Source organism: Haliotis rubra, unplaced genomic scaffold, assembly GCF_003918875.1.
Source record: "Haliotis rubra isolate DU_JTF1 unplaced genomic scaffold, ASM391887v1 Scf461, whole genome shotgun sequence".
NCBI lineage: Eukaryota > Metazoa > Mollusca > Gastropoda > Lepetellida > Haliotidae > Haliotis > Haliotis rubra.
The window spans coordinates 538,909-566,733 of NW_025767148.1; the positions used below are offsets into that span (position 1 = coordinate 538,909).

Consider the following 27,825-nt stretch of genomic DNA (forward strand, 5'->3'; position numbering starts at 1 on the left):
GATAAGATCAGATGACCCGTCCTAACCTTTGGGCTGCATACATCTTCTAATGTAATAATACCCCTTTTCAAATACTGACTCAAAGGGCAGCAATCACATTTCAAGATGCATATGCATTCTAACTTGCCCAGTCATGTCTTCGTCGTTTGAAACCTATAATACCATTGAAATCTCATGTTGATATCTGTATGATCTACACGGTATAGGACAAAACAATCGGAAACATCTACAGCAGACAGTTTGTTGTTAGATTGTTGGGACAGTGAATAATCGTATTGAGCGCGCCACATATAGAGCGTGTCGTCACACTAGTAGCACAGCGCTTGCAGGTAAGAGACAACGATCGTTGACAAATGACAACACATCAACTCCGGCCAACGTAATTTAGTTTGGGGAATTTACACAACAAGCAGCTACATATATCGCAGGGTCTCACACCACGCCATTTTAAACTTGTAAATATGCGGAGTTGACCGGACTATATTTTTAGTCGTCCAAGCCTGATGTCACCGCTTGTGACATCGCTTGACTGAGAGTTTCAAAGCTTGTTGACGGACTGAGTCTGAAAAGGAGGCGAAGAATTAGTCGAATTCCATCGCTGATATGTCAAAATCCTAGCCTAAGGTGTTTTTCGTTTGTGTTCATGTTTCCTATTTGAAGGTTTAAAGACTTAGATCGATGTTATCACCGACATAACGTTTCGCATGGACTTGGATCGGAGCCAAATTCACCCCTCCCATCACCTGAGATTGGCAAGCAATCACAATGACATCTCTGGTTATTGTTTTGCTCGTGAAACCTTATGATATATGACCAGTTATCGCTTATCTATTACGAAAATATTAGGATTGTTATCTCAATGAGAGTTGTTCGTGAGATGTTTTATTTGAATACAATGCAAAATCAGATATGTAGATCTTTTGAGAGTGTTTGCAAGTTTTTAATGTACACCTTAAACTCAGCTCAGCCTCTTTGTAATCTCGGCTATCTTACAACTAGAATTTATGTATGATGTCAACATTAGCCATGACACTTAATGTTGACATCACAGTTCAGTGAATTTGCTTTGTTCATTTCCAGCAGATCCATAGCAATCTATTTTTATTGTGGGTAGACTTCATTTCATTGGACATGTTTACATACACTGTACATATATTCTCACCTCTTGAATGGCAACCTAGATATGGATCTGTTACCAAATTAAGTAACATGCACTAAGAATGAACTTTTCTTTTACTAATAACTAGCTTCTTATACAGAATGCACATGACTTACAAGACGGGAGGCTTATAGTTATCGACATGTCTACACCGGTGCGAGACCCCTTCGAAGACCTCCTAGACATGGGGGAGGACGACATGGGGGTAGAGTCGCCACCACCACTACCTCCATCACAGCCCCCAAAGGTAAGTGTCGCATGCTTTGCATCAGAGGTAAGAGTTCCGCCCGTAACCCCCGCTTGAAATGTATTCTATTTATTAGGATTACTTCGAGGGTTTAGGGTTAGGTTTGGGGTTAGATTTTAGGGTTAGTGTTTAGGGCTAGGTATAGGTTGTTTATGAAAAACATAGGCATATATTCTTAGTCATATAATGATTAAAAAAATACGGGGGTTACAGGCGGAAATCTTTCCGCATCAGATACCCCCAGCCACCTCATGTAGGTCTAGGGCAGGGGGGTAGCCTCGCGGTAAAAGCGTTCACTCGTCAAGCCGAAGATCCAGGTTTGATTCCCCACATGGGTACAATGTGTGAAGCTTATTTTTGGTGTCACTTGCTGGAATATTGCTAAATTCAATTGTCAAGCCAAAGATCCAGGTTTGATTCCCCACATGGGTACAATGTGTGAAGCTTATTTTTGGTGTCACTCACTGTGGTATTGCTGGAATATTGCTAAATGTGGCGTAAAACCTACCTCTCTTTCTCCCCCTTCTCTCTCCTCTCTCTCTATGGAGTAATTAGGCAATTTGTTCAAAATTGCGCAAAGCTATTAAACTTGAGATAGATATATCTTATAAAAATATCCAGTCAATTTATAGATTTGAACAACTTCCTTATCCAAGTATCACTGCCATGACCACATGACCAAACCGGTTAATCATATTAGCATATTCAGATAGGGCATGTGATCTGCAGTATGGCAACCTCACTTACATAAAGATAACCTTTGTGGGTTGAGTGCTTGTACTTGGTGGATGCAAGCGGCAAACCGTTGACCAGCAAGACCAAAGCAAGTGCAGCTTTAATTATAACAGAAGGGGTACAGTTTGTGATTTTGCAAAATTTGTTCAGTAATTGTGTAATTTTGTGAAAACATTCGCCAGATACGATATACATAGCATTGTTTTACCTATACTCTAAGAGCAGTGGATCACTGACTAATTTGCTGAATGTTTTTATGTTAAGTATGCTTCAAAAATGGGAGTGTGCACACTACTCTCCTTGTCTGTAGATGTATATCTAAGGCAGTTTGTGTGTAGTAAAGTAATTCAAAATATAAATTTACAATCCTGAACATCCTTTTCAGTAGAGTTTGTTTTTAATGTTGTATAGAGTAAGCATTACCCAAGCTTCCTTGACCGAACAGAATATCACTAGCCTTTGACTTATGACCAGTGGATTACATATGGTATTGAATGGTAATTTAGCTTCAATGGTAATGTCCCAAGCTTTGAAGGAGAGTAGAAATGTGGAGATCACATCTTAGTGAATATAGGACTTTGAATGGCATTTAGAAGTGATACACAAAAGGAAGAGAATTTTATGTGTGTCAACTTCTTTATGGTGAGGATCACAATGTTTCAGAGTATATACTTTAATACACCTTCATCTCTGAAACATGTTCCTTATAATAAGAAGTTGAAGGGGAACACTTTTTACATATATTCAACTTCTTTTTTGCAATAGAAGCGACTTTCCAGTGTAGATCCTAACACCGTCATCAAGTAAATGATACAAACGTCACATATATTGCAATAAAGAAGTTGTCTCTCCATAAAAGTGTTCCTCTTCATCATACCAGCTTCTAAATGCCACTTAAAGAAAAAAAGAAAAAAGTTGACGTCCATAAAATGTTCTTCCTTAATCAGTATGTGATAAACCTTTGGTGAAAATAGGACAGTGTTATCAGAACTGATTGATAACCTACGATGTGATAACAGACAATCGTAGTACTAAGAGGCGATGAGTCCTGACATGAACAAGAGTGTCATCACGGCAGTGGGTGACTCAAGGGTCACTTGTATGTGTATGTAAGTATAATAAATAGGCAAGCACAACGGAGATATTCATGTATATATGACATTGAATCAGATAGGTAGGTGCACTTCCTGGTACTAAATCAGGTAAACCATGGGTGAACAGAAGCCTAGCGACTGTGTATAGTGAAGAGTTCCACAGCCTTCATGCATGGTATTTTAGCACCAGCATTTCAATATTCTTCTATTATCTCTCGTCAAAATTAAGTATGAAAGTTCCCTGTCATTATTTTAATGTTAAAAATAATAATTTAGATGGTTCTTAATTTGTTTTCTGTTATCCAGTCCTGATGGTGATTAATAGTTGCAGGAAATTAGCATATTTCAAGGATTCGAAGTAAAATGAGGCTTTCTTTCAGCCTAGATAGTGTGGTATCTGTAATTGCACTGTGGTAGTAGGTTCTGAGTGGGAGTGTATGTATAAGCTGCGTAAGGTTCAGTGATGTCATATATAGACGTTGAAATTTTTTAGTTGAATGTGTTTCCCTTTCAAAAATATTTGTAAGGAACTATAAGTTGTATTGTGCAAGAATAATATGTTTTCTGAATATGTTCATTCTGTGATTACCTGGACTTCTGTGATGTTACTGGATAATTACTGATAGCTGTGATATCACTGGATTTTTTTACCTGTCACTATGATGTCACTGGATTATTTACCTGTCACTATGATGTCTGGATTATTTAGAAATCGATGTGATATCACTGGTTTATTCACAGATCACTGTGATATCACAGGATTACCTCTGATTGTTGTGATGAAATGTGATTATTTATTGATCACTGTGATAACGCTATACTGTTTATGAATCACTGAGATATTGCTGGATTGTTTATAAATCACTGTGATATCACTGTACTATTTATGAATCACTGAGATATCGCTGGATTGTTTATAAATCACTGTGATATTACTATACCATTTATGAATCACTGAGATATTGCTGGATTGTTTATAAATCACTATGATATCACTGTACTATTTATGAATCACTGAGATATCCCTGGATTATTTATTAATCACTGTGATATCACTATACTATATATGAATCACTGAGATATCGCTGGATTATTTATGAATCACTGATATGATGCTAGATTATTGCCGATTGCTGTGATATCATTACACTATTTATGAATCACTGAGATATCGCTGGATTGTTTATACATCACTGTGATATTACTATACCATTTATGAATCACAGAGATATCGCTGAATTGTTTATAAATCACTATGATATCACTATACTATTTATGAATAACAGAGATGTCGCTGAATTGTTTATAAAATATAAATCACTGTGATATCACTGTACTATTTATGAATCACTGAGATATCCCTGGATTATTTATGAATCACTGATATGATGCTAGATTATTGCCGATTGCTGTGATATCACTGCAGTATTCTGACTGTGACATTCTCTTACTATTAACACCCACTTTTTTTTTCAGACTGAATCCTGGATGGTTTTGTCGAAGGATGCAGAAGACTTTAAGTCCATGAATGACTCAGATTTATTTGGTAGTGGTAGCTCCAGCATGAAGTCTTCCCACACAGACGACCTTGGCGACATATTCTCCAGCACCAGCAGCAAGAGTGGCACCAAAGCTCACGGCAGTACGTTCAACGACCTGTTCGATGGAGCACCCTCTGATAAAAAGACCAAGAAGAGTACATCCAGTCATGGATCTACCTTCGATGATTTATTCGAGGAATCAAAACCCAGTGGTTCATCTGGCAGTGCCATGGATGATTTGTTTGGCAGTGTAAAGTCAAGCACGGTTTCAGGGACCGATTCTTCTTTGGATGATCTGTTTGGAAGTGGAAGTGCCAAGCAGTCGACCCAGGCAGCAAGTAAAAGTAATGGATCTCAACTTGTGGATTTGTTTGGTGATTCTGAAAGTGGGAAATCGAACAGTATGTTTTCAAGCAAGAATACCGACGACCTTAACGAACTGTTTAAAAGTGACTTGAAAAAATCAGAGAAGGCGCTAGATAAGAAGGACGATGATCCCGGTGAGGATTTATTTGGGAGTTCGTATGGAAAGAAGTCTATAGCGGATACTTCCAGGAACAAAACCGACGACACACTTGATATTTTCAAGGAATCTGCTGTTACAACTCCCAGTTCAAAAACAGATTTTGATGACCTGTTTGGCAGTTCTTCTCAGATGACAAAGTCTACAGAAGTGGCTGCAGCTGTTTCATTTACAGATGATGCCTTGATGACCAACGGTAAAAGCAGCAGGACAAGCAGTGACCTTGATGACTTCTTCTCCACCAGCAAGCCAGCAGCAGCAGCAGCAGTGTCAACGGATACGAAGGACACTCCCGACACTGTGGATGGGAAGGCTGAGATACACGTCTCACCTGTGACAGAGCCAGCAAAGGTAAGCATCATGACTTCATGGCAGCAGTATGTAAATAATCAAGTCTAGACCAGACTATCCAGTGATCAACAGCATGAGCAGCAGTTGGGACACGTTGACTTGTGTCAGCATGCTTGACCATCTGATCCTGTTAGTTGCTTGTTATGACAAGCATGGGTTGCTGAAGACCAATTCTAACCTTGATCTTCATGGTTGGCAGATAAACATTCTAAAAGGATTAATCAATGTTCATTATGTCAGTCATTGGATACTTTGGTCCAGACTTGAATATTTACAGACTGATGTCATATAGCTTGAAAATTCCTGCGTGCAGTGGTAAACAAAAGAAGAAACAAACATTTACCAGTATTCATGTATGAACCACTATGTATTCTAAAAAAACTTTAGCAAAAGCTGTATAAACACATGGGCACAATGTGTTATTTCTGGTGTCACTAAAAGCCACAAACTCAGTCAGTCAGTCAGTAAAACCCTGTGCATTTCTCTTTCTCTCAATAATACTAACTATCAGCCCTCAGGGAAGCTACCATATAATTTATTCCTCTCCCCCCCCCGCCAATACATATTTAGATGACAATATTAAATTAAAAAGTTCTAATGAATTAATGCAATGTTGCATTAAATTGACTCTCAACATTATTTCAAGCGTAACCCCATAGAGTTATGTCCCTTGGAGCGCTCTTTACAAATATCCTACGCACCACTATGTGATTGAAACCAGTTCGACAAACACCAACAACAGTTTTCGATGTGAGGAGCAATTGTGTACATTCCATCTATGGCAAGTGTTCCCTGTTTGCTTTCAAACACATTGTTCTGTGATATACTTGTGTTTTTAAGCTGTAGGAATATAGGCATATAGCAGTGATGCCAACCACTCATATTTTGGCAGAGTTACTCGGATTTCAAATGCAAAATCCACTCTCAAATTTGTCTTTAAAAGACTCTGAATTTTTTTATGGTGTACAGTTTCGTAAGTCACCGGTCATTTTTTTTTAGTTGATACCGGTTAAAGCATTCGGAAGCTTAGAGTATGTTTTGGGGTCTCGATTGTGTATTTTGTGTGTTATTAACGACAAAGTTTCGTAAAATTTTACATGTCATATCCTGTATGTAAGTGAAGCAAAATGGCGGAGCCGACCACACCGCCGAAGAAAAGCAAGATTAAGTACACATCATCAAGCTTCCAAATGGAATATATCAATGTTTTACCTCATCAAATATGGGCAGAACATATGCTTTTTTTTGTGTATGTAAAACTGATATTCTCGTTTTGCATGCAGGCATTTGTTATCTCCATCACCATGTCGGCAGAAAAAAATAAATGTATTAAATGTGAATATTAGCAGAACATAACTCCAGATTCAAAGACAGGTGAACAGTTAGTATTTTGTGGAGCACCTTTAGAATACAGCACCAAAACTTCTCGTGAGGACGATCTCTGCCGTGGGTCACGTGTCATTAAGACAAGCAACCAGTTTGTGAGAACCCGTCGGACGCTAACCCGCTGACCTTCGGATTGTTAGCTTGACAGCTAACCGACTGAGCTTCGTCCACACTGTTGCACAATGTCCAAATTTATCGAGTCATTCCTGTGACGTCCACGAAATGAACGGAAAGAGTCGAATAGGTCATGGACAATTACGAATGCTACGGGTAGACTTGCATGGTGTCTCGTGATTTTATTCTACGGACAACCGCCGAATGGATCCGATGCCATTTGGCACACTCGTCCCCATTCCGTAATCTACAAATTAACGTGTGGCGTGGAATGAGAGCGATATGCCTCAAACTGAAAAGGGTTGTTGACGTCCAGGCGTCAGACGAGATTTCACGGTGCATGCATGAATGACGCTTTTATATAAATCAGTGATTTTGTGACAGAAAAGTGATGTAGGGAACACTGTTAGGATAATGTGGATCGCACTAAGGAACGAGGGAGACATGAGCATGTGTAGTGACGGCACGAGGGTGAGTTAGCCTTCGAATCATTACTTTACATAATTTATGTTGCGCGTGTGAAAGAGGCTTGAGTGCAAATTCCAGGCCAATTTCCATTAGCCCAAAATTTCTACATTAACCCATTTCATAATGTACTTTTCGACGCTTTTGGTTTCCGCGCTTGTGTGAAAAAAGTATTAAAATGCAAAAAGGAAAAACAACAAAATGGTACTCACGTGATTACACCGACATGCACCTACTATATTGGATTAGGTCCCTAACCCTAAACCCTAAACCCTAACCCTAACCCCTTGTAATAATCCTAATAAATAGAATGCATTGACCCGAACCACCGGACATGTACCTACTATATTGTATTAGGTCCCTAACCCTAACCCTAACCCTAACCCTAGTCCTAGTCCTAGTCCTAGTCCTAGTCCTAGTCCTAGTCCTAGTCCTATCCCTAACCCTAATCACTTGAATTAATCCTAATAAATAGAAAGCATTGACCTAACCTGCACAAACACGACGTGTCTAGTGTAATGCATTATTACCGCTCGAAAAATAAAATACTAATAAACACTTTTCTATGTACCGGTAATGGTGCAAATTACTGAATGACAAAATATATATGTAAATTTAAAAATTACAAAATACAAAATACACAAAACATAACTCCTCAGCAGCCCGTAATACAAATAAATATGAGCGTGATTAGTGAAAAAGAAAAATATTTCAAACTGGTGCTTGCAAAATATTAGCATCCGCCCGTATACAACTACTGGAAACTCTCAACATCGTTGGGCTCATGCAATGGCATAGCTAGAGTAGAGATGAAACACCAGTGAGGGGAGCTTATACGCGCACTTTCGGCTGAGCTAGACCACCGTGTTGCCATGCAGGCGTCATAGGGCATTGTTTCGAACGTGCTTTCGAACAAAATCACATTACATTACGTAAAGGGTATTATGGCGATTTTTTAAAGTTTGTGGTGCTGTATTCTAAAGGTAGGCCTATTTTGTCAAGTCACCATGGGCAGCAATGCAGGCTTCAATGCAGCGGGGCATACTACTGATCAAAGAAGTTAGAAAGTCGTGGTCCATGCTGTCCCAATATCGGACCACCTCTTCTTTCATTTCAGCAATATTTGTCAGATTTTTCTTATTGACACTTTCCTTCATAAGTCCCCAAACATTTTCTAAAGGAAACATTTCTCTTCAGTTTTTTAACCAGATGATGTTTTTATTTGTTTATGTTTGAATTGTGAAACACGTTCGGTTGCTACTTCCCCCTTAATTGAAAAGTTACATATATTACTCATAAATATTCTCTCATTAAATTTGTTTACACTTTTCATTTCTGCATCCCTGTCAATAGCCTGCACCTGCGGTTGTATTGATTCAACAACTGAAACCAGAATTTTAAATAAGCTGCATACTTGCGTCAAATATACTAACTAATTAACCGTTACCAATATCACTGGGAGTTGTTTGCATTCAAATAGTTATTAAAAAGTATATAAAACCCATACATGCTTTTTGTTACAGATCTGCTAAATGTACACTAATTCAACTGCAGTAAATAAAGCATAATGGCAGATCATCGTGCTCATGATGATACAGCAGCACATCAACCAATGCATTTTACACGATCACTTTGGCAGAATTATGATCTGAATAGGGTTTAAAAGTACTCCCAAGGACCCAATAGAATAAAACTTTACCCCGAAGAAAAATATTGATAGCTGGAGTGAAGAATAACATGTCACCGAATACTCAGTGACTCAAACATTCATCTGTAGCCCTCTCCAACATATATAGTCATGTGCTATATTAGTCAAATGGAGATTCCAGGTTAGAATATGTCCCCATCAACCTTCCAATACAATGCTTCCTGTAGAGATTCCAGGTTAGAATATGTCCCCACCAACCTTCCATACCATCCTTCCTGTAGAGATTCCAGGTTAGAATATGTCCCCACCAACCTTCCATACCATCCTTCCTGTAGAGATTCCAGGTTAGAATATGTCCCCATCAACCTTCCATACCATCCTTCCTGTAGAGATTCCAGGTTAGAATATGTCCCCACCAACCTTCCATACCATCCTTCCTGTAGAGATTCCAGGTTAGAATATGTCCCCATCAACCTTCCATACCATCCTTCCTGTAGAGATTCCAGGTTAGAATATGTCCCCATCAACCTTCCATACCATCCTTCCTGTAGAGATTCCAGGTTAGAATATGTCCCCATCAACCTTCCATACCATCCTTCCTGTAGAGATTCCAGGTTAGAATATGTCCCCACCAACCTTCCATACCATCCTTCCTGTAGAGATTCCAGGTTAGAATTATGTCCCCACCAACCTTCCATACCATCCTTCCTGTAGAGATTCCAGGTTAGAATATGTCCCCACCAACCTTCCATACCATCCTTGGTGTAGAGATTCCAGGTTAGAATATGTCCCCACCAACCTTCCATACCATCCTTCCTGTAGAGATTCCAGGTTAGAATATGTCCCCACCAACCTTCCATACCATCCTTCCTGTAGAGATTCCAGGTTAGAATATGTCCCCACCAACCTTCCATACCATCCTTGGTGTAGAGATTCCAGGTTAGAATATGTCCCCACCAACCTTCCATACCATCCTTCCTGTAGAGATTCCAGGTTAGAATAAGTCCCCACCAACCTTCCATACCATCCTTCCTGTAGAGATTCCAGGTTAGAATAAGTCCCCATCAACCTTCCATACCATCCTTCCTGTAGAGATTCAAGGTTAGAATATGTCCCCACCATCCTTCCTTACCATCCTTCCTGTAGAGATTCCAGGTTAGAATAAGTCCCTCACCAACCTTCCATACCATCCTTCCTGTAGAGATTCCAGGTTAGAATATGTCCCCACCAACCTTCCATACCATCCTTCCTGTAGAGATTCCAGGTTAGAATATGTCCCCACCAACCTTCCATACCATCCTTCCTGTAGAGATTCCAGGTTAGAATAAGTCCCCATCAACCTTCCATACCATCCTTCCTGTAGAGATTCCAGGTTAGAATATGTCCCCACCATCCTTCCATACCATCCTTCCTGTAGAGATTCCAGGTTAGAATAAGTCCCCCCACCAACCTTCCATACCATCCTTCCTGTAGAGATTCCAGGTTAGAATATGTCCCCATCAACCTTCCATACCATCCTTCCTGTAGAGATTCCAGGTTAGAATATGTCCCCATCAACCTTCCATACCATCCTTCCTGTAGAGATTCCAGGTTAGAATATGTCCCCACCAACCTTCCATACCATCCTTCCTGTAGAGATTCCAGGTTAGAATATGTCCCCACCAACCTTCCATACCATCCTTCCTGTAGAGATTCCAGGTTAGAATATGTCCCCATCAACCTTCCATACCATCCTTCCTGTAGAGATTCCAGGTTAGAATATGTCCCCACCAACCTTCCATACCATCCTTCCTGTAGAGATTCCAGGTTAGAATATGTCCCCATCAACCTTCCATACCATCCTTCCTGTAGAGATTCCAGGTTAGAATAAGTCCCCATCAACCTTCCATACCATCCTTCCTGTAGAGATTCCAGGTTAGAGATTCCAGGTTATAAGTCCCCATCAACCTTCCATACCATCCTTCCTGTAGAGATTCCAGGTTAGAATAAGTCCCCATCAACCTTCCATACCATCCTTCCTGTAGAGATTCCAGGTTAGAATATGTCCCCATCAACCTTCCATACCATCCTTCCTGTAGAGACTCCAGGTTAGAATACGTCCCCATCAACCTTCCATACCATCCTTCCTGTAGAGATTCCAGGTTAGAATAAGTCCCCATCAACCTTCCATACCATCCTTCCTGTAGAGATTCCAGGTTAGAATATGTCCCCATCAACCTTCCATACCATCCTTCCTGTAGAGATTCCAGGTTAGAATAAGTCCCCATCAACCTTCCATACCACCCTTCCTGTAGAGATTCTAGGTTAGAATATGTCCCCATCAACCTTCCATACCATCCTTCCTGTAGAGATTCCAGGTTAGAATAAGTCCCCATCAACCTTCCATACCACCTTTCCTGTAGAGATTCCAGGTTAGAATAAGTCCCCATCAACCTTCCATACCACCCTTCCTGTAGAGATTCTAGGTTAGAATATGTCCCCACCAACCTTCCATACCATCCTTCCTGTAGAGATTCCAGGTTAGAATAGGTCCCCATCAACCTTCCATACCATCCTTCCTGTAGAGATTCCAGGTTAGAATAAGCCCCATTCAACCTTCCATACCACCCTTCCTGTAGAGATTCCAGGTTAGAATATGTCCCCATCAACCTTCCATACCAACCTTCCTGTAGAGATTCCAGGTTAGAATATGTCCCCATCAACCTTCCATACCATCCTTCCTGTAGACATTCCAGGTTAGAATAAGTGAGGTGAAATTGGGTTTAACGTCGTGCTTGAGAATATTTCGCTCATATGACGACGTGCATGTGTATGTGCAGCTGCTTGTACTAGCCCAGACTGAAGCTGGTTTTATAGTGCTAGCCCACTGAGAAACCATGCCGCAGTGAAGCATGAATACCCCACTGACTCCGAGCCGACCAGTCCTTGTTGTACCCATTAATGCCGAACGCCAGGCAGGGACCAACAAGTACCATATTTTAACGTCTTTTGTTATGATGCGGTCGGGGATCGAACCCGCGACCTTCCGGTCTCTCCGGACGGACGCTCTAACCACTACACCACGGAGGCGATCGTTAGAATAAGTCCCCATCAACCTTCCATACCATCCTTCCTATAGAGATTCCAGGCTAGAATATGTTAGAAGTTGACTAAATGCGTGAGGTAGGTGGACGTATTGACTTTGTCAATGGCATGTCATTAAGCCTAACAGTGCTCATAATATCAACGGTTGATAGGGTAGCTAGCGTTGTTCGATTCCCTACATGGGTACAGAGTGTGCGCAGTGTGGTGCCCCCTGCCGTGATATTGCTGGAGTATTGCTAAAAGCAGCGTAAGAACAAACTCACTCTCTCACTCACTCATAATATCAACCACTGGTGAACAGATCTCCTCCACGGTGTAGTGGATGGAGCATTTGTCATCACGGGGTTGAAGCAGACTAATCCCGGGGCCCAATGATGTCAAAATAAGTTATCTGTTGGTACCCACCCTTTTGCTGGTCAGTATGAAGTCTTTGAGTGAAATGTCCATTTTACTTTTGATTTTTGTATCTCATTGCTGAAAAATTAATTTGGTCACTCTTGTAACGGACTACTGTTTCTAGATACGGTGTTAGCAAAACAGAGGGGGCTTGTGTTACGTTATGGTCAGAGCTGCAGATAACTTTTTGAGTCATTGAGTTATGTACTCGCTTGTGTTCATCTAAATGAGGTATCCTAACTTTTCTTTGAGTTACCAAATAAATTGTACCCACCTCACTCAAACACAATTGGGTATTTGCCATTTTCCATTAATTGTAAAAATATAATGAAGTTTAAATGTTGGATTACATGTTTGTTATTTGATCTGTAAATATGAGAAATGACAGCAAGTTGCCATGTCCATGTGCTGAAATAGAACCTCTATAATAATCATGAGTCAGGATAAGTATAAAAATAATAATTTTATCATAAAAATTACATTTTTGTGTCTACGTTTGTAAGATCAAATGTATTGAGTATTTACCAAAATTCAAGCGTACTTGTACCCAATAGACTTAATAGGTATTGAGTTTTCACATAAATATTTGCATAATTTACACAGATACACAGCTTATCTGTACTTCTGATTGTGCAGTACATTGTCACTCATTTTGAACTGTTGTCATCAGTTTTGTGTGTGTATAATTAGATAAATAGTTTGACGGTTTTATTGATTTCAATATGTTTTTGCATTTCTGGAACAATGTTGTTTGTAACCTAATGACAATCCCAAGAAGATGCATGGCAAATATTACACATTATGCTACTCTGTGCCTTGATATGTTCCATTTTGCGGGGCGTTGGGGTAGTCTAGTGGTTTAAGCGTTGGCTTGTCACGCCGAAGATCCGAGTTCGAATCCCCACATGGGTACAATGAGTGAAGCCCATTTCTGGTGTCCCCAGTGGTGATATTGCTGGAATATTGCTAAAAGCGGCGTACAACCAAACTCAGTCAGTCATTCAGTCAGTCCATTTTGCCCATCTCACTCTGATAAACAGCAAACTAGTTCTAAGTAAGAAAACTCCCTCAGAAGTATTCGTAAATTGTCATTTGTAATGACCATGAATATCATAGGCGGATCCAGAGGGTTGGTGCGGGGGTGCGCAGCCCCCCTATTGTGCTGAAAGTTTGTTAGATGACCATTGAAACTCAGGTTAAAATGAAGTGTGCACCCCTCCTTTTCTCAATAGTGTGCAAACCCCACCCCTTCTCCTTCTCAAAAAGCTGTATCCGCCTCTGAATATTGACTTTAACTTATGAAGGGATGCGGTTTGATTCTAGTGAATCGTAACAGGAATATGCTCACAACTTTACTTTATAGGCACAATGTCACACATTGTCGACAATATTTTGGCCAATATATTGTGTATTAGGGGCATATGCACTCACTTTAGCTTCCTGCTGATGCAATAAAATCATCCCTTATGACTTGCCTGAAATCTAAAATTGAAAGTTTGAGGCTTACAGCTTCCAAACAGATAACATTTGCCACATATGGAATGTAAACCATTGTTCCGTACATCGAACAATGTCGCACACAGTGTTGCTGGTGTTTGACGAACTGGTTTTCAGTGACAAGTTGTGCGTAGGATTCGTAAAGAGTGCTCCAAGGGACATAACTCGATGGGGTTCGCTTGAATTAATGTTCGTCCGGAGGAGGGTGCGATAGCCGACGTTGCATTAATTCATCAAATGTTTTTAATTTATTATTGTAATCAAAACCCGTAATTTTGTTTGAAATAGATTACATGTATATGGTAGCTTCCCTGAGGGCTGATAGTTAGTATTATTGAGAGAAATGCATTATCTATTTTTCGAGAAGTGGGGTGTGACATTGTGCCTTTAATGATTTTGAATGTTATATATTCAAATAATCACAATAATACTTTTGTTATTAGTTGTTGGACATATGTATGGTGTTCATATGTATGGCATGAACACTGGACGGTTATTGCCAACATAACTGATATATTTATATACAACTTGTCCTAATATCGATGAAAATATAGTGATATCATCATAAGAATTGTGTCAACTTTTCAGCCTAACAGCAGCAGTGATTTTGGAGACCCAGAACCAGACGAGTTGGACTTCTCTGTGATTGAGGTAATTTTTACATTTGTCATGCTTTTGTCATGAATCACAGGCAGTGGGAACAATTCAGTCAATTCAGATACACCGTAATAGGATTTGGAGATAGAATACGTTCCCTGCTGACTTGGTTGACACATGTCATCGTATCCCAATTGTGCCAAATTATGATTGTCTGGTAATATTGGGGTGTTAAAAAATCAACCAACCGAATCTCCCACATTTTTGTAAAACCCTGGTGGGCCCGTCGGGGCTGAATAGTTTGAATCCTAGGAGTTTGGGCAGACTGGCATTTTGAAAGAAATTCCTGGACTTATTACATTGTTATGATTATTTGATGTCAGTATCATGTCAGTATCAGTCAGTATCATGAATCTCACTCTGATTGTGCTTTATTTCCATGTAATAGTAAACAAGAAACAAATATTCAAGTCCACATACAATTTATCACAATAGACTATTTACTCTACAACTGATTTTATCAAATGTACAATATCTCTGTCATCGTCCTTTATAATTCGGAATAATGGACTTCCTACGGTTGATTGAGAATGTTTTGTACAAGTTTTTGCCCATTGTTTGTACAAGTAATGATTTCAGTTTGTGAAACAATACAAAGTGTGTGAAACAAATCAGAATGAACCATTTTGTACTGTTGTACTGTTGTGTACAGGTGTTCAGCTATCCTGATGAGAATCCAATAACTGATTTGTATTCAATGCAATGTTAAAATGCGAATAAAATACCAATGGAATATAAAAATAAGAACTGTTAAAAGTATATATGTTTTTATTGCAGTCCGCGTTGGTTTGATTCTTTATTTGTTTTTGTGTTAGATTGCAATTCATCGGTATCATTTTGTCTCAAACAGACTGTAGTCAGTGCTAGTCAATTTATTTGTTGTATATATTCTCGTCGCAAGGTGATGCTGGGCTAGCCTAGTGGTTAATGTGTTCGCTCATCGCTCCGAAGACCTGGGTTCGATTCCCCACATGTGTACAATGTGTAATACACTTGATGTATATATTGCTGTAATATTGCTAAAAGTGGCATAAAACCATACTCACTCACTGTCTTCACAATATGGCTGAAATTTTGCTGAAGTTGAACTTTAAGACACTCAGACTTCCCTTGAAATGTTTTTTATGATCTCTGTCTGAATGAATTTGTCCAGTATTCTGTGGCATGAATGACAGTCCTTGTTCTTGATTGTAATGATTATGCTTCCTCCACTCAGGATACATCATTACTGGATCCTAACATGAACAGAAGCAAGACATCGCTACGGAAACGGAGCTCTCTGGCACGGAGGAAGAAGCCCACTCGCAGCAGTATGAGACGAGTATTTCAGCAGACGGAGGACGGTCTCAGCGTCAGCCCCACAAGTGCAGGTAAGTTGTCAGAGGACTTAATTCATCTAACAGTCGGAGGACAGTCGCATTGTCAGCGCTACAAGTGAAGGTAGGTTGTCAGAGGGCTTACTTAGTCAAACAGGTGGCGCTACAAGTGAAGGTAGGTTGTCAGAGGGCTTACTTAGTCTAACAGTCAGAGGACGGTCGTATTGTCAGCTCTACAAGTACAGGTAGGTTGTCAGAGGGCTTACTTAGTCTAACAGTCAGAGGACTTACTTAGTTTAACAGTCAGAGGACGGTTGTATTGCCAGCTCTACAGGTATGGGGGTCAGAGGACTTACTTAGTCTATCAGTCAGAGGACGGTTGTATTGTCAGCCCTACAAGTACGGGTAGGGGGTCAGAGGACTTACTTAGACCAGCAGTCAGATCCACAAGTGCAGGTTGGTTGTGATAGGACTTACTTCATCTAGCAGTCAGGTGGCAGTCTTATTGTCAGCGCTACAAGTACAGGTAGATTGTCAGAGGACTTACTCAGTCCAGCTGTCAGAGGACTTTATACAGCAGTCGGAGGACTCCCTTGTGTCAGATCCATAATTGCAGGTAGGTTATAAGAGGACTTACCTACCTAATCTACAAGTCAGAGGACTTACTTCGTCAAGTCCTTACTTGTGTTGCCGTTGTCATGTGCCTTCATCATTAGTAGAAAGTATTGAAAGTCTCTGTACGTATTAGTCAAATTCAAAAGTTGAACCTTTTTCATGAGCTGTTGAATGTTCAGTGATCCATGACGAGCCATGCCCCGACTAGTGTACTTCTATATCAAGCACCATGCATATCACTATCCTCATGATCTCCAGGGTATACATTACAATAAATCTCCACTATACCCTGGATGCATCTACAGCTCGGCCCAATGATTTTATTGCTTCCCTTGACTGGCTTTTTGAGCGTACCAATCGCAACTCGCTTTCTCTTCTTAAATTATCTAACCGATTAAACGTGGCACCACAATTGATGCAGAGGTACTCTGAAAGAGGTAGAAGGAGTTCTTGCATATAATTTTTTTAAAGTTCAGACCTGTCAATTTGTCTGTATGATTTCCCCCAAAATCTGAGTCGCACCGCGAACAAACCTTCGCGGCTGCGGCTGCTATCTTTGTTGACGCTGGCAAGCATGATGTGAACTGCGGGCACGAATTGATTCCAGCTTTTTTGTTTTTGTTATAAATCATGCCAGGATTTCAGAATTGAAATGTTTTTATAGATGCAGACAAGGATGAGATGGAAGATCAGACCAAGCCAGAGGAAGAACCTGAGTCCAGTGCTGCCAAGGACGAGGACAAGAAGCCTGAAGTTGTCAAGAAGTGCCCCGTGCCTGGTGGGAAGCTGCTTCTGGGGCCCGATGTCCTGGCTCAGGCTCAGGTAACAACAGCGTTACTTACACTTGGAAGTTTACAAAATCATTTAGTGATCTGCTAGAGCTGTCATTGACCTGTTACGACTGTATAAAGATGATAATCTACAAAGGCTTGAGATTAGTGCTTCCTAACTTTTACTGACACAGCACAGATTGAAACTGTATATGGACCTTTACAAAATCATTTAGTGATCTGCTGCAGTTGCCATTGACCTGTATAAAGGTGATGATCTATAAAGATTTCAAGCTAGTCATTCCTGACTTTTATTTGTTTTCGAAAGCAGACGTATGTTAATTTTGACTATATATTTTGATAAAATTGATGCCGGTGTGTCTAGACATGATTGCTTATAAAGTGTATACCATGATGCAGTGTTCAAAATAGCCACTGGCCCACTTGCCCGTGGCTAGTAAAAATCCAGTCGGGCCAGTAAATCTCCACGGTCACTGGCCCGAATGGCTAGTGAATTTTCATGGGGTCATTTTGTAAATACATGTATATCATTCGCTCCAACTTCTTAAGTTATAATACACTTTTAAATCATGCAAGATTATGGCCTGATAAAAATGTTCATCATATTAGCAGCTTAATGATGAAACAGTGAATAATTTTGTGGGCTAGTAACTTTTAGGCATCGCTAGCTCGTCTGGCTAGAAAAATTTGGAAACTATTTCTCACACTGCCATGATGTACTTCCTCTGTTTACCTGTGAAGATCTGGGTTAGAATCGGTCTTCAGCAAACCATGATGCAGGCTTGCTGACTTGGTTGACACATATCCCAATATGTCATATCCCATATTTGTACTACAGCTGCTGAAGGGCATCGGCAGCAAGAGAGGTCAACCATCAGCCAAGGTTGACAAGGTTGACACAGGGGCTACAGCTAGGGCTTCCTCTGAGGTCAAGGCTGAGACCAAGCAGGAACAGCTTCCCCCTGAGAAGCCTGTGGAGAAGCCCTTGGAGAAGCCAGAAGAGAAAGCTGAGAAGGCAAAAGAGAAGGTCGAGGATAAGCCCAAGCCAGAGCTAAAGGAGAAGATTGAGGAGGTTGCTACCTCCAGTGCTAGCCCAGAGAAAGAAGAGCCAGTCGGGAAGAAGGGCCCTGTTGGTGGAAGGCTGGTGCTTGGACCTGATATGTTGGCTCAGTCTCAGGTACTGTTTTAAGCCTATTAAAAAGCTCATTTGTTGAGACATCCTTGGGACATCTTTTGATCAATTTCATGTATATGGTAAAATTTAACCAAACTCAATTTGCTGACATGTTATTGGTACATATGTTCATTTTCAAATCACCCAGCAGTTCTGGCTGATTTCTCATAGGTGTTAATGCTGTTTAAAGATCATGGCAGTATTGCACTTTCTCTTCTTAAAATTATCACTTGGTGCTGCTAGATCGTTTTGTGCAGTGTGTGAAGCCGTCTTTTGGTATCCCCTGCCATGATATTGTTGGAATATTGCTTTCTGTGGTCTAAAATCCACCACCCTCCTTCCCTCACTCACTCAACCACTCACTCACTCAACTGCTCAACCTCTCACTCAACCTCTCACTCAACCACTCAACCACTCATTCATCCCCTCACTCAACCACTCGCTCAACCATTCACTCAGTCACTGAACCTCTCACTCAACCACTCACTCACTCAACCACTCACTCACTCACCACTCACTCAACCACTCTCTCAACCATTCACTCAGTCACTGAACCTCTCACTCAACCACTCTCACTCAACCACTCACTCAACCACTTACTCAACCACTCACTCAACCACTTGCTCAACCATTCACTTCACCACTCAACCACTCACACACAACCACTCAACCACTTAACTCACTCAACCACTTAATCACACAACCTCTCACTCAACTCACTCAATCACTCTCTCACTCACTCACTCACTAAACCACTCACTAACCACTCACTCAACCACTCAATCACACAACCTCACTCACCACTCAACCACTCACTCACTCACTCACTAAACCACTCACTCGACCACTCACTCAACCACTCACTCAACCACTCACTCAATCGACCACTCATTCGACCACTCACTCGACCACTGACTCAACCACTCACTCACTAAACCACTTGGTCGACCACTCACTCAACCACTCACTCAACCTCTCACTCAACCTCTCACTCAACCTCTCTCACTCACCCACTCACTCAACCACTCACTCAACTTCTCACTCAACTCTCACTCAACCTCTCACTCAACCTCTCACTCTCAACCACTCAACCACTCAACCTCAACCTCTCACTCAACAACCTCTCACTTACTCAACCACTTACTCACTCCTCACTAAACCTCTCACTCGTTCAACCGCTCACTAACCCACTCACTCAACCACTCAATCACACAACCACTCACTCAACCACTCACTCAACCACTCACTCAACCTCTCACTCAACCACTCACTCAACCACTCAATCACTTACCCAACAACTTGAACCCAACAACTCGAACCCCAACTTACAATGAGCCATTTTGAAACCAATGTTTGTCGTGTTTTCCTTCAGCTGTTAAAGGGTATTGGGAACAAGCGAGGTCAGCCCTCCTCTTCAGCTGAATCTGTCCATGACCAAACAAATGGTGCTCCCTCTGTCAGTGACCTTGACTCAACGGAGGACAAACAGAAGCCAGTCATCAAATTGAGGAAACCACAACTCAGCCCCAGGCCTAAACTTTCCCCACCTTCCGATCTCAAAACCACAAGGTCTCGGCTGAAGGAGGCCCAGCCTGGAGAGACCAAGAAAGGTTCCTCTTCCATCTCTCAGGAGACTGGTAAGGGCAGTGTGTTTCCCACTGTGCTAAAGCCTGCCGTGCCTCAGGAGAGTACCAGTAACAAGACATCGTCTATGACCTTGGAGAAGGTCAACCTCCGGTCTACGCGAAGCAGCAGCATCGAGACGAAGGTCACCAGCCCCACGGTGGAGAATAATGTGATTCACGGGGAGCTGTCTGAGAGGAAGAACTCCCTGAGGAGAGTGTCGCCAGGGAAGAACAAAGAAGAAGAAAAGAAAGAAGAGAAGAAGGATCAGCCTGCCTGGCTAACTGGGATGAAGTTACGGAAGACTTCATCGGGAGTCAGTGACACCAGCAGCGCTGACTCCACCCCGTCTAAGGGCTTGGCAGAACGCACTCCTGTAAAGACATCCGAGGCTAAGGCAAGCACAACCAGGGTTGAGATAGCGGTCAGTCCGAAGGCCAGTACTAGTGTCCGCACAACTACTCCTCGGGTCCCTAGGGAGGACCGACCTCAGCCAAGCCTTAAGCCACTGGTGGACAGGCCCAAACCCAAGACTGAAGGTGAACTACTTTTTGTTTTGTCTTTGCCTGGCTTTATAGAAATTTTAGAATCAGTGGAAACAGAGTCGACTGATGGATTTTGGCTTCTGTATTCATTAAACAAATGCTTCCTTTTATTTTAGCACCTGTATCAAATTGTGGCTTAAAAAGATCGAAGTTAGAATCACTCCTCTTTTGAATACTTTAAAATCTTTATCCAGGTTAGCGACATGGTTGTCTTAGGTGTAGAGTTGCCTCCCTTGGGCATCTATGATCATGGGTTCTAATCCTGATGATGTTTGTAGGTTTGTCAGCATCTTACTGTTGCTCGAAGGTTTTACCAAAGTTGTAAACTTTTCAAACTTACATCACTTTGGGTGTTTCTTCAACATTAAGCTGACATGTTGTGATATTACAGTAAAATACCTTTATAACGAACTCCAAGGGACCACTGAAGTTACTTCGTTATATCCGTAGTTCGCTATTCACTTTTTTATATGATAATATAAGGTTTATTCGGGACTTTTGAAACAGTTCGCTAGAGCCGTCAGTTCATTATATCCGTGTTCGTTATAAAAGTATTCTCATGGGTACAACGTGTGAAGCCCATTTCTGGTGTCCCCCGCCGTGATGTTGCTGGAATATTGCTAAAAGCGGCATAAAACCAAACTCAGTCAGTCAGTATAAAAGTATTCTACTGTACTGGAATACTGTTCAAAGCAACATTAAGCCACTTGCTCACTTTATCCTTGTCTAGAAGACATGTTATCTCGTGACAATAACATTTTCACAATACAGTTACTGTCAGCATCAAATTTCAACAAATCATGCAACTTCTGCTTGCCTCCATTACTAAGAACCAATGACAAAATGTGAGACCATGAATTTGAAAATTCCAACAGTTTTGTGACGATGCACATATTCTTTGTGTATTTCAATTTAATATTTTTCTCCATGTTTACATGTTATAATTAGCCATGTGTTGATGATTTTGTTAGGAATGAAGATATCTTTAAAACTTGATTTTTAATCTGACTTTGTTGTATATCTTAGCCAAGCCCAGTAGTGTTAACGGACGCGGTGATGCATCTGTGAGCAAGTCTCCCCTCGGTGTACGAGACACCAACACGACTACTGAAGACCTGCCGCGTGGAAACGGGACCTGGCCGAGAGGAGGAAGAAGAAGAAAGAGGATCCAGGCACTGTAAGTTTCTCATCAACTTAGCAGGTTAACTGTCATTATCTTATAAAAATACCTGTGAAGATCCGTGTTAGAATTGGTCTTCAGCAACCCATTCTTGTTTTAAGAGATGACTAACGGGATCATGTCATTGTATCCCAATTGTGACAACTGATGCTCATGATGTTGATCACTGGATTGTCTGATCCAGACATGATTATTTACAGACCACCTCCATATAGCTGGAATATTGCTGAGTGCGCGTAAAAACAAACAAACAAAATTGTTAAAAACTCCAGCTGTCAGAATGGTTTCATGTTCAACCCTTGCTAGTCAGTCATCCATATATGGACAGTCTGACACCATCATGTTTTATAGGATATCATATTCTAGGCTTGTCATGATTTGGGCATGATTTTTCTCAGCACCATGCCTCTGCTCGTGTTTGCTTTCGACCAAGGGGTAAATGTCCGAGAACTGCTTCACTTCAAGCTTTCCTTCAAAATTATGTTTACATGCCGTGATATATCTTTGAATACTGTTAAGTTTTGTTTGTTTGTGGTTTAAAGCTGCATTCAGCAATATTCCAGCTGTATGGTGGCGGTCTGTAAGTATTCAAGTCTGGACCAGACAATCCAGTGATTGACATCATGAGCATGGATCTACGCAATTGGGATACGATGACATGTGTCAACCAAGTCAGAGAGCCAGACCATGCCTCTTATGATGACATCGGTTGTTGAAGACCAATTCCAACCCGGTTGGGATGTTGCGGAGTTCGGTTTTAAACAAAGAAGCAAACGAACTTATGTCCGAGCAACTAACTTGAAATGCACTTCATCAGTGAAATTTGTCTGGCATAATCTTCCTTAAAATATTAATAAATTTTTACTTATACAAAATTCTTAAAGATCTGAGAATACAGTCAGGCCGCGTTAATCCGAACGCTTCCGTTTTTCATAAAATGTGTTCGGATAGTGAAACGTATGGACTACTGAAACAAACCATTATGTACACCACTACAGTAGAGTTACTTCCCTTTGACATACCGAGACAAGAACATAAAAACGTATACATGTACATGTATCAATTAGGAGATAAACATACTGTGTTGGAAAATCAGAGGTATATGACGAAATTATAATAGCTCTAAATTTGATTTAATACCGAACGCGTAGCGTGAGGTTTTAAATATTTTTTTTAGAGCTATTATAATTTCGTTATATACCTCTGATTTTCCAACACAATCTCACGCTTATCTCCATTCTATAACCGCGTTATTAAGATTTTGCAAAATACATACTGTGTTGGAAAATCAGAGGTATATAACGTGATTATATACCTCTGAATGACTTTGATTAACCAATCACAATCCAGTATTTACTGAAGTCATGGTAGAATTGACTTTATTACAGTTTCAATCAAAACTCACTCGGGTTTAAAGAAATCGCCAATTACAGTGGTTACAGCTAGCTACCATTCGGATATCGCGGAAATCTGATTATCGTAGTCCGGACTAACGCGGCCTGACTGTATAATTTTCCATAAGTGTTCATCACCTGAAGTTTGGAACTGGTTTGATGCATTGATGGATGACAACTTCTTGTTATTTCACAGAGCGATGTTTCACTTTTAGCTTGATAACAGTGTTAGAATCTACACAACGAATTGAAATAAGCAATAAGCAAGAGGTTGTTATCATTAAAGTTGTCTGCTTTGTTAGTTTGATGCAACAAGACAAATGTCTTGACATGGCGTTGTTTGTTGTAGAGCACTCCGACAAAGTCTGACACACAAGATGTGGCGGCTAACTGGCGGTCTCAGCTGTCACAGAAGAAGAGGAGGTCCGTGGCATCACCTGCAGGTCAGACATTTCACTGTTCCCGCTCACCGGTCAGTAGTGCCGGTTAAATAGCAACCATCTGTCCACAAAATCCTCTAGACATGGTACTGTGAGCAGTTCTGGAGACATAAATGTTTCTTTCACTGTGGTGATAAGGAATAGTCTGTCGTCAGTGACAACGGTACAATTGTTGATATCATGGTGCAACTAATATTTTGATGGTGCACCCAATATATTGATGGTGCAAACTGATTATTCCATTTGGTTGCACCAAGTGCTGGTAGTGAAAAATAATGAAATTGTATCCTGTGGGTAATTACCATATACAGTGCTGCAGCCAGACTGTGTAATTGCGTGATTGTCTCTAATTGTACTTACCTTGGCGCTTTATTTATAAATGTCTGCACCAACAATGGCACAAATTTATTATTTATAACACATTTTTATATATCGGGCGCATAATTAATTTCAAAATACGACTATTTTCATTGAAAGCAATGTCAAACATTCGAAAACAAAATCAAAATTTTGAAACTTCCGGAATTCAAAACAATGCTTCCTAAGATCTGCACATTGCTAGTACGTCTATTTGTATACAAAACTGTAATATGAATCGCTGTAAGGAGCTTGTTTTGCTGTACGCAGCTCAACTTGATGTACAGAGTTTATCATCGAATCTTTTTGGCTGTCGGAATGTCAGAGAGAAGGATTACAGATTTGTCACTTTTGGTTATTGGCCCACATTTTCTAAAGGTAGGGGCTAACTGGCCCCTTCCAAGCAAATCCCTGGCTGCAGCACTGTATATATTTACTGTCAATATGTGTCACTGTCAGCACAGGAAAATGCGAGAATTGTATCTTGCAAATATGAAAAATATTTGTATATAAAAATATTTAAAAATTATGCTTAAAAAATATTGGAAGGGGAAGGGGGGGTCATTGATTTTTTACATGACATGCAGGGGGGCCACTTACTTTGTACATAAATTTTAGGGGTGGGGTCATTCACATTGTACATGCTTCTCCATAAAGATCATCATCACCCCCCCTTGCCATAAATTATGAACGGTCCCTAACAATGTTTGCTTTTGACCTGTCATCTAAGACTGTGGGGCTTCCCTAATTCATGTTAGCAATGTAGTCTGCAACAAAAATGTACATTACATTTCGCTTTGCCTCGACATTATGTCTCACAATCACATGCACTCTAACAGGCAAAAGACAACTCAGTCAGACATACAACCACTAGGTTAAACTGGCAGGCACAATCACTCAATCACTCACTCAATCACTCACTCAATCACTCAAGGCTAGTCAGACACACAGCCATGCACTTGGCCAGAGACAGGCAGTCTCACTCTCCTGTTCTACTTCATATGGATCTATAATTGTTATCCTCCTACAGGAACTATCAGGTGATCTTAGACGTAACTGCTCTGAAAGAAACAACCAAACTCTAAGCAAAATCATAGACGTGTTGTGGGTACAGTGAATGATATTATCATACCTCTGGATGCAGTGGAGTTTTTATCTGCGTCCATTCTCTACATTTGTGCGTACTGGACGCACATTTGTGTTGTGTAAAACCCCGTAAATCCTAACAAGAATCTACATGTGTTGTGCAGGAGATGCGAAGGCTAGCCCAGACAGCAAGCAGCCGGAGTGGGCCATGCAGGCAGAACAACGCAGAGCAAGGCTTGTCAGTGAGTACAACTATCACTTGTCTGTGCGTGATTGGTTGGGTTGTTGGTTGGTGTTTAATGTCCCACTCTGCAATATCATATAACTGGAATATTGCTGAGTGCGGCATAACAATAGATTCACTCACCTTAACCTTGTTGATTGGGCTGTAAAAGGCCACTAAAATTGCGTTACATTTGATCGCTAAAAATCTGTACAAACCCTGATTTAGTTCACGTCACTGACACGTTGCTCCTGCAGTATGTGCTCAGTTTGTGTTAGATACTATTCACCTCTCATGCAACTACTTCCTCCAGGAGACCCGTGAAGATCCGGGGTAGAATAGGTCTTCAGCAACCCATGTGCTTGCCATAAAAGGCGACTATGCTTGTCGTAAAAGCGACTAACGGGATCGGGTGGTCAGTTTCGCTGACTTGATTGACACATGTCATCGGTTCCCAATTGCGCAGAGCGATGCTTATGCTGTTGATCACTGGATTGTCTGGTCCAGACTCGATTATTTACAGACTGCCGCCATATAGCTGGGATATTGCTGAGTGCGGCGTAAAGCTAAACTCACTCACTCACTCACTCACTTCCTCCAGGAGCTTATCATCGGTGATATGTTTTCCAATTCCGCTGATTTTCATTTTCAGAATCTGGACTCATTGGACAGAAGTGATCCCAAGAATCTTCAGACAGCAAGTCTTATATATACTTCTTCATCCTTTCTGCTCAGCAGCTCCTAATGTGAAGCATTCAGCCGGACAGCCCCACCCCTAGGGCAGGGGCGCCCAGGGGAGGGACTACCCCCCAACAAGAGAGGGACTAATCCCTCTGTAGTGATCTCTGATCATTCCTCTGTGTTATTCACAACTCTTAAGCAATCTTATGTGTTAATGGTGCTCAAATTGTTGTTGATTAAGTCTTGTTAATTCTGGAGTAATGTCAATGTCGGAGACTCAACAATTGCAAGGCAAGGGTGTTGTTGTACAAAGCCATCCTAACGCTAAGGTGATCAGAATTCCTGTACCTTAACATAGACTTGCGACAACCTTAGCGCTGAGGTTGTTTTGAATAGCAGCACCCTGGGCCCAATTCCACAAAGCCATCTTATTACTAGAACTATCTGAAGCCTATGCTGAAGTATAGAAGTTGTGATCGCCTTAGCATTAAGATAGCTTTGTGCAGCAGGGCCCAGTGTTTGTGGTGTCCATGTGGTTTCCCTGGCAACGCAACATACAGAGTTTCTGTCTCCTGTGTCTTAAATACCTGTGACTGATTTACCTACAAGATATTATCTCAGTTTGTCATGAGACAATTTGGTCTAAATTTAATGACAGTGACAAATTACAGATTTCCAAATTCTGTTAATATCAGATGATTGGACCATTGAATAGGAAGAGGTTTCAAGCTTAGTGTTACATTATCCAATATTGCATTGAATAAACTCTCCATCCACAATGTTAAAATACCTCTGAATTTTAGAATTTAAGAATTGTTTGAAAAAATCCCAATTTTGAACCAATTAATGATTGTTTTTCCAATTTAGATGCAACAGGCACTTGGTTTGAAATCAAGTACTTTTATTAGTTCACCTGATACTGTATGTATTAGCTCACCTGGTCATCAACAACCATCTGATATTTGCTATCATGTGAATATTTCCAGGCACTGAAGAAGACAAGACCAAACAACGTTTTATGAAAATATCCTTAAAAGACAAAACGAAAATGCACTAATTTCAGCAAGTCGGATAAAGTCAAGGTCACATTGAAAGCCTGTATGTTGCATTGGAAAATAGGTCACGTGAAGAAAGGTCAAGGTGATATTGCAAAGTTCAAAATGCCAAGGTCACATGGTACTTGTGGCTCCACAAGCTCAAGTTGAGCTCAAATCGGAATCAATTAATGGTTGTGGAATTTCTGGTGTTAATTCAGAATCCAGTGAATTCATTTACGTGACATTTTCATTGTTCATTTAATGAACCTGTAATATACAGACACTGTGGTTAGTGACCAGTTGAGTTGCTGTTCATATTCTCGTAAATATTGGCATCCTTTGGTTGTGTAACATATTCTGAGCTTGATATACTTAGTGTGCCTTACCTACGCTAACATGTATAGTCTTTGACATTGTTTATATTTATTTCCTGGATATCCTTTATAGGTTCATAGTGATATCCTTT

The 27,825-nt window shown here is 40.7% G+C and overlaps 1 protein-coding gene across 1 annotated transcript; it reads left to right on the forward strand.

Moving 5' to 3' along the window:
* The first annotated feature begins 348 nt into the window (after positions 1-348).
* Positions 349-27,714, forward strand: LOC124290321 (nucleolar protein dao-5-like). The gene is made up of 13 exons (XM_046727030.1): positions 349-379; positions 1,260-1,406; positions 4,712-5,650; positions 14,829-14,891; positions 16,114-16,267; positions 17,493-17,650; positions 18,458-18,523; positions 18,560-18,796; positions 20,166-20,955; positions 21,988-22,138; positions 23,885-23,978; positions 25,583-25,660; positions 26,294-27,714. Exons 2-13 carry the CDS (start codon positions 1,302-1,304, stop codon positions 26,384-26,386), a joined length of 2,928 nt encoding a protein of 975 aa, XP_046582986.1. The 5' UTR covers positions 349-379; positions 1,260-1,301; the 3' UTR covers positions 26,387-27,714.
* Positions 27,715-27,825: the final 111 nt, after the last annotated feature.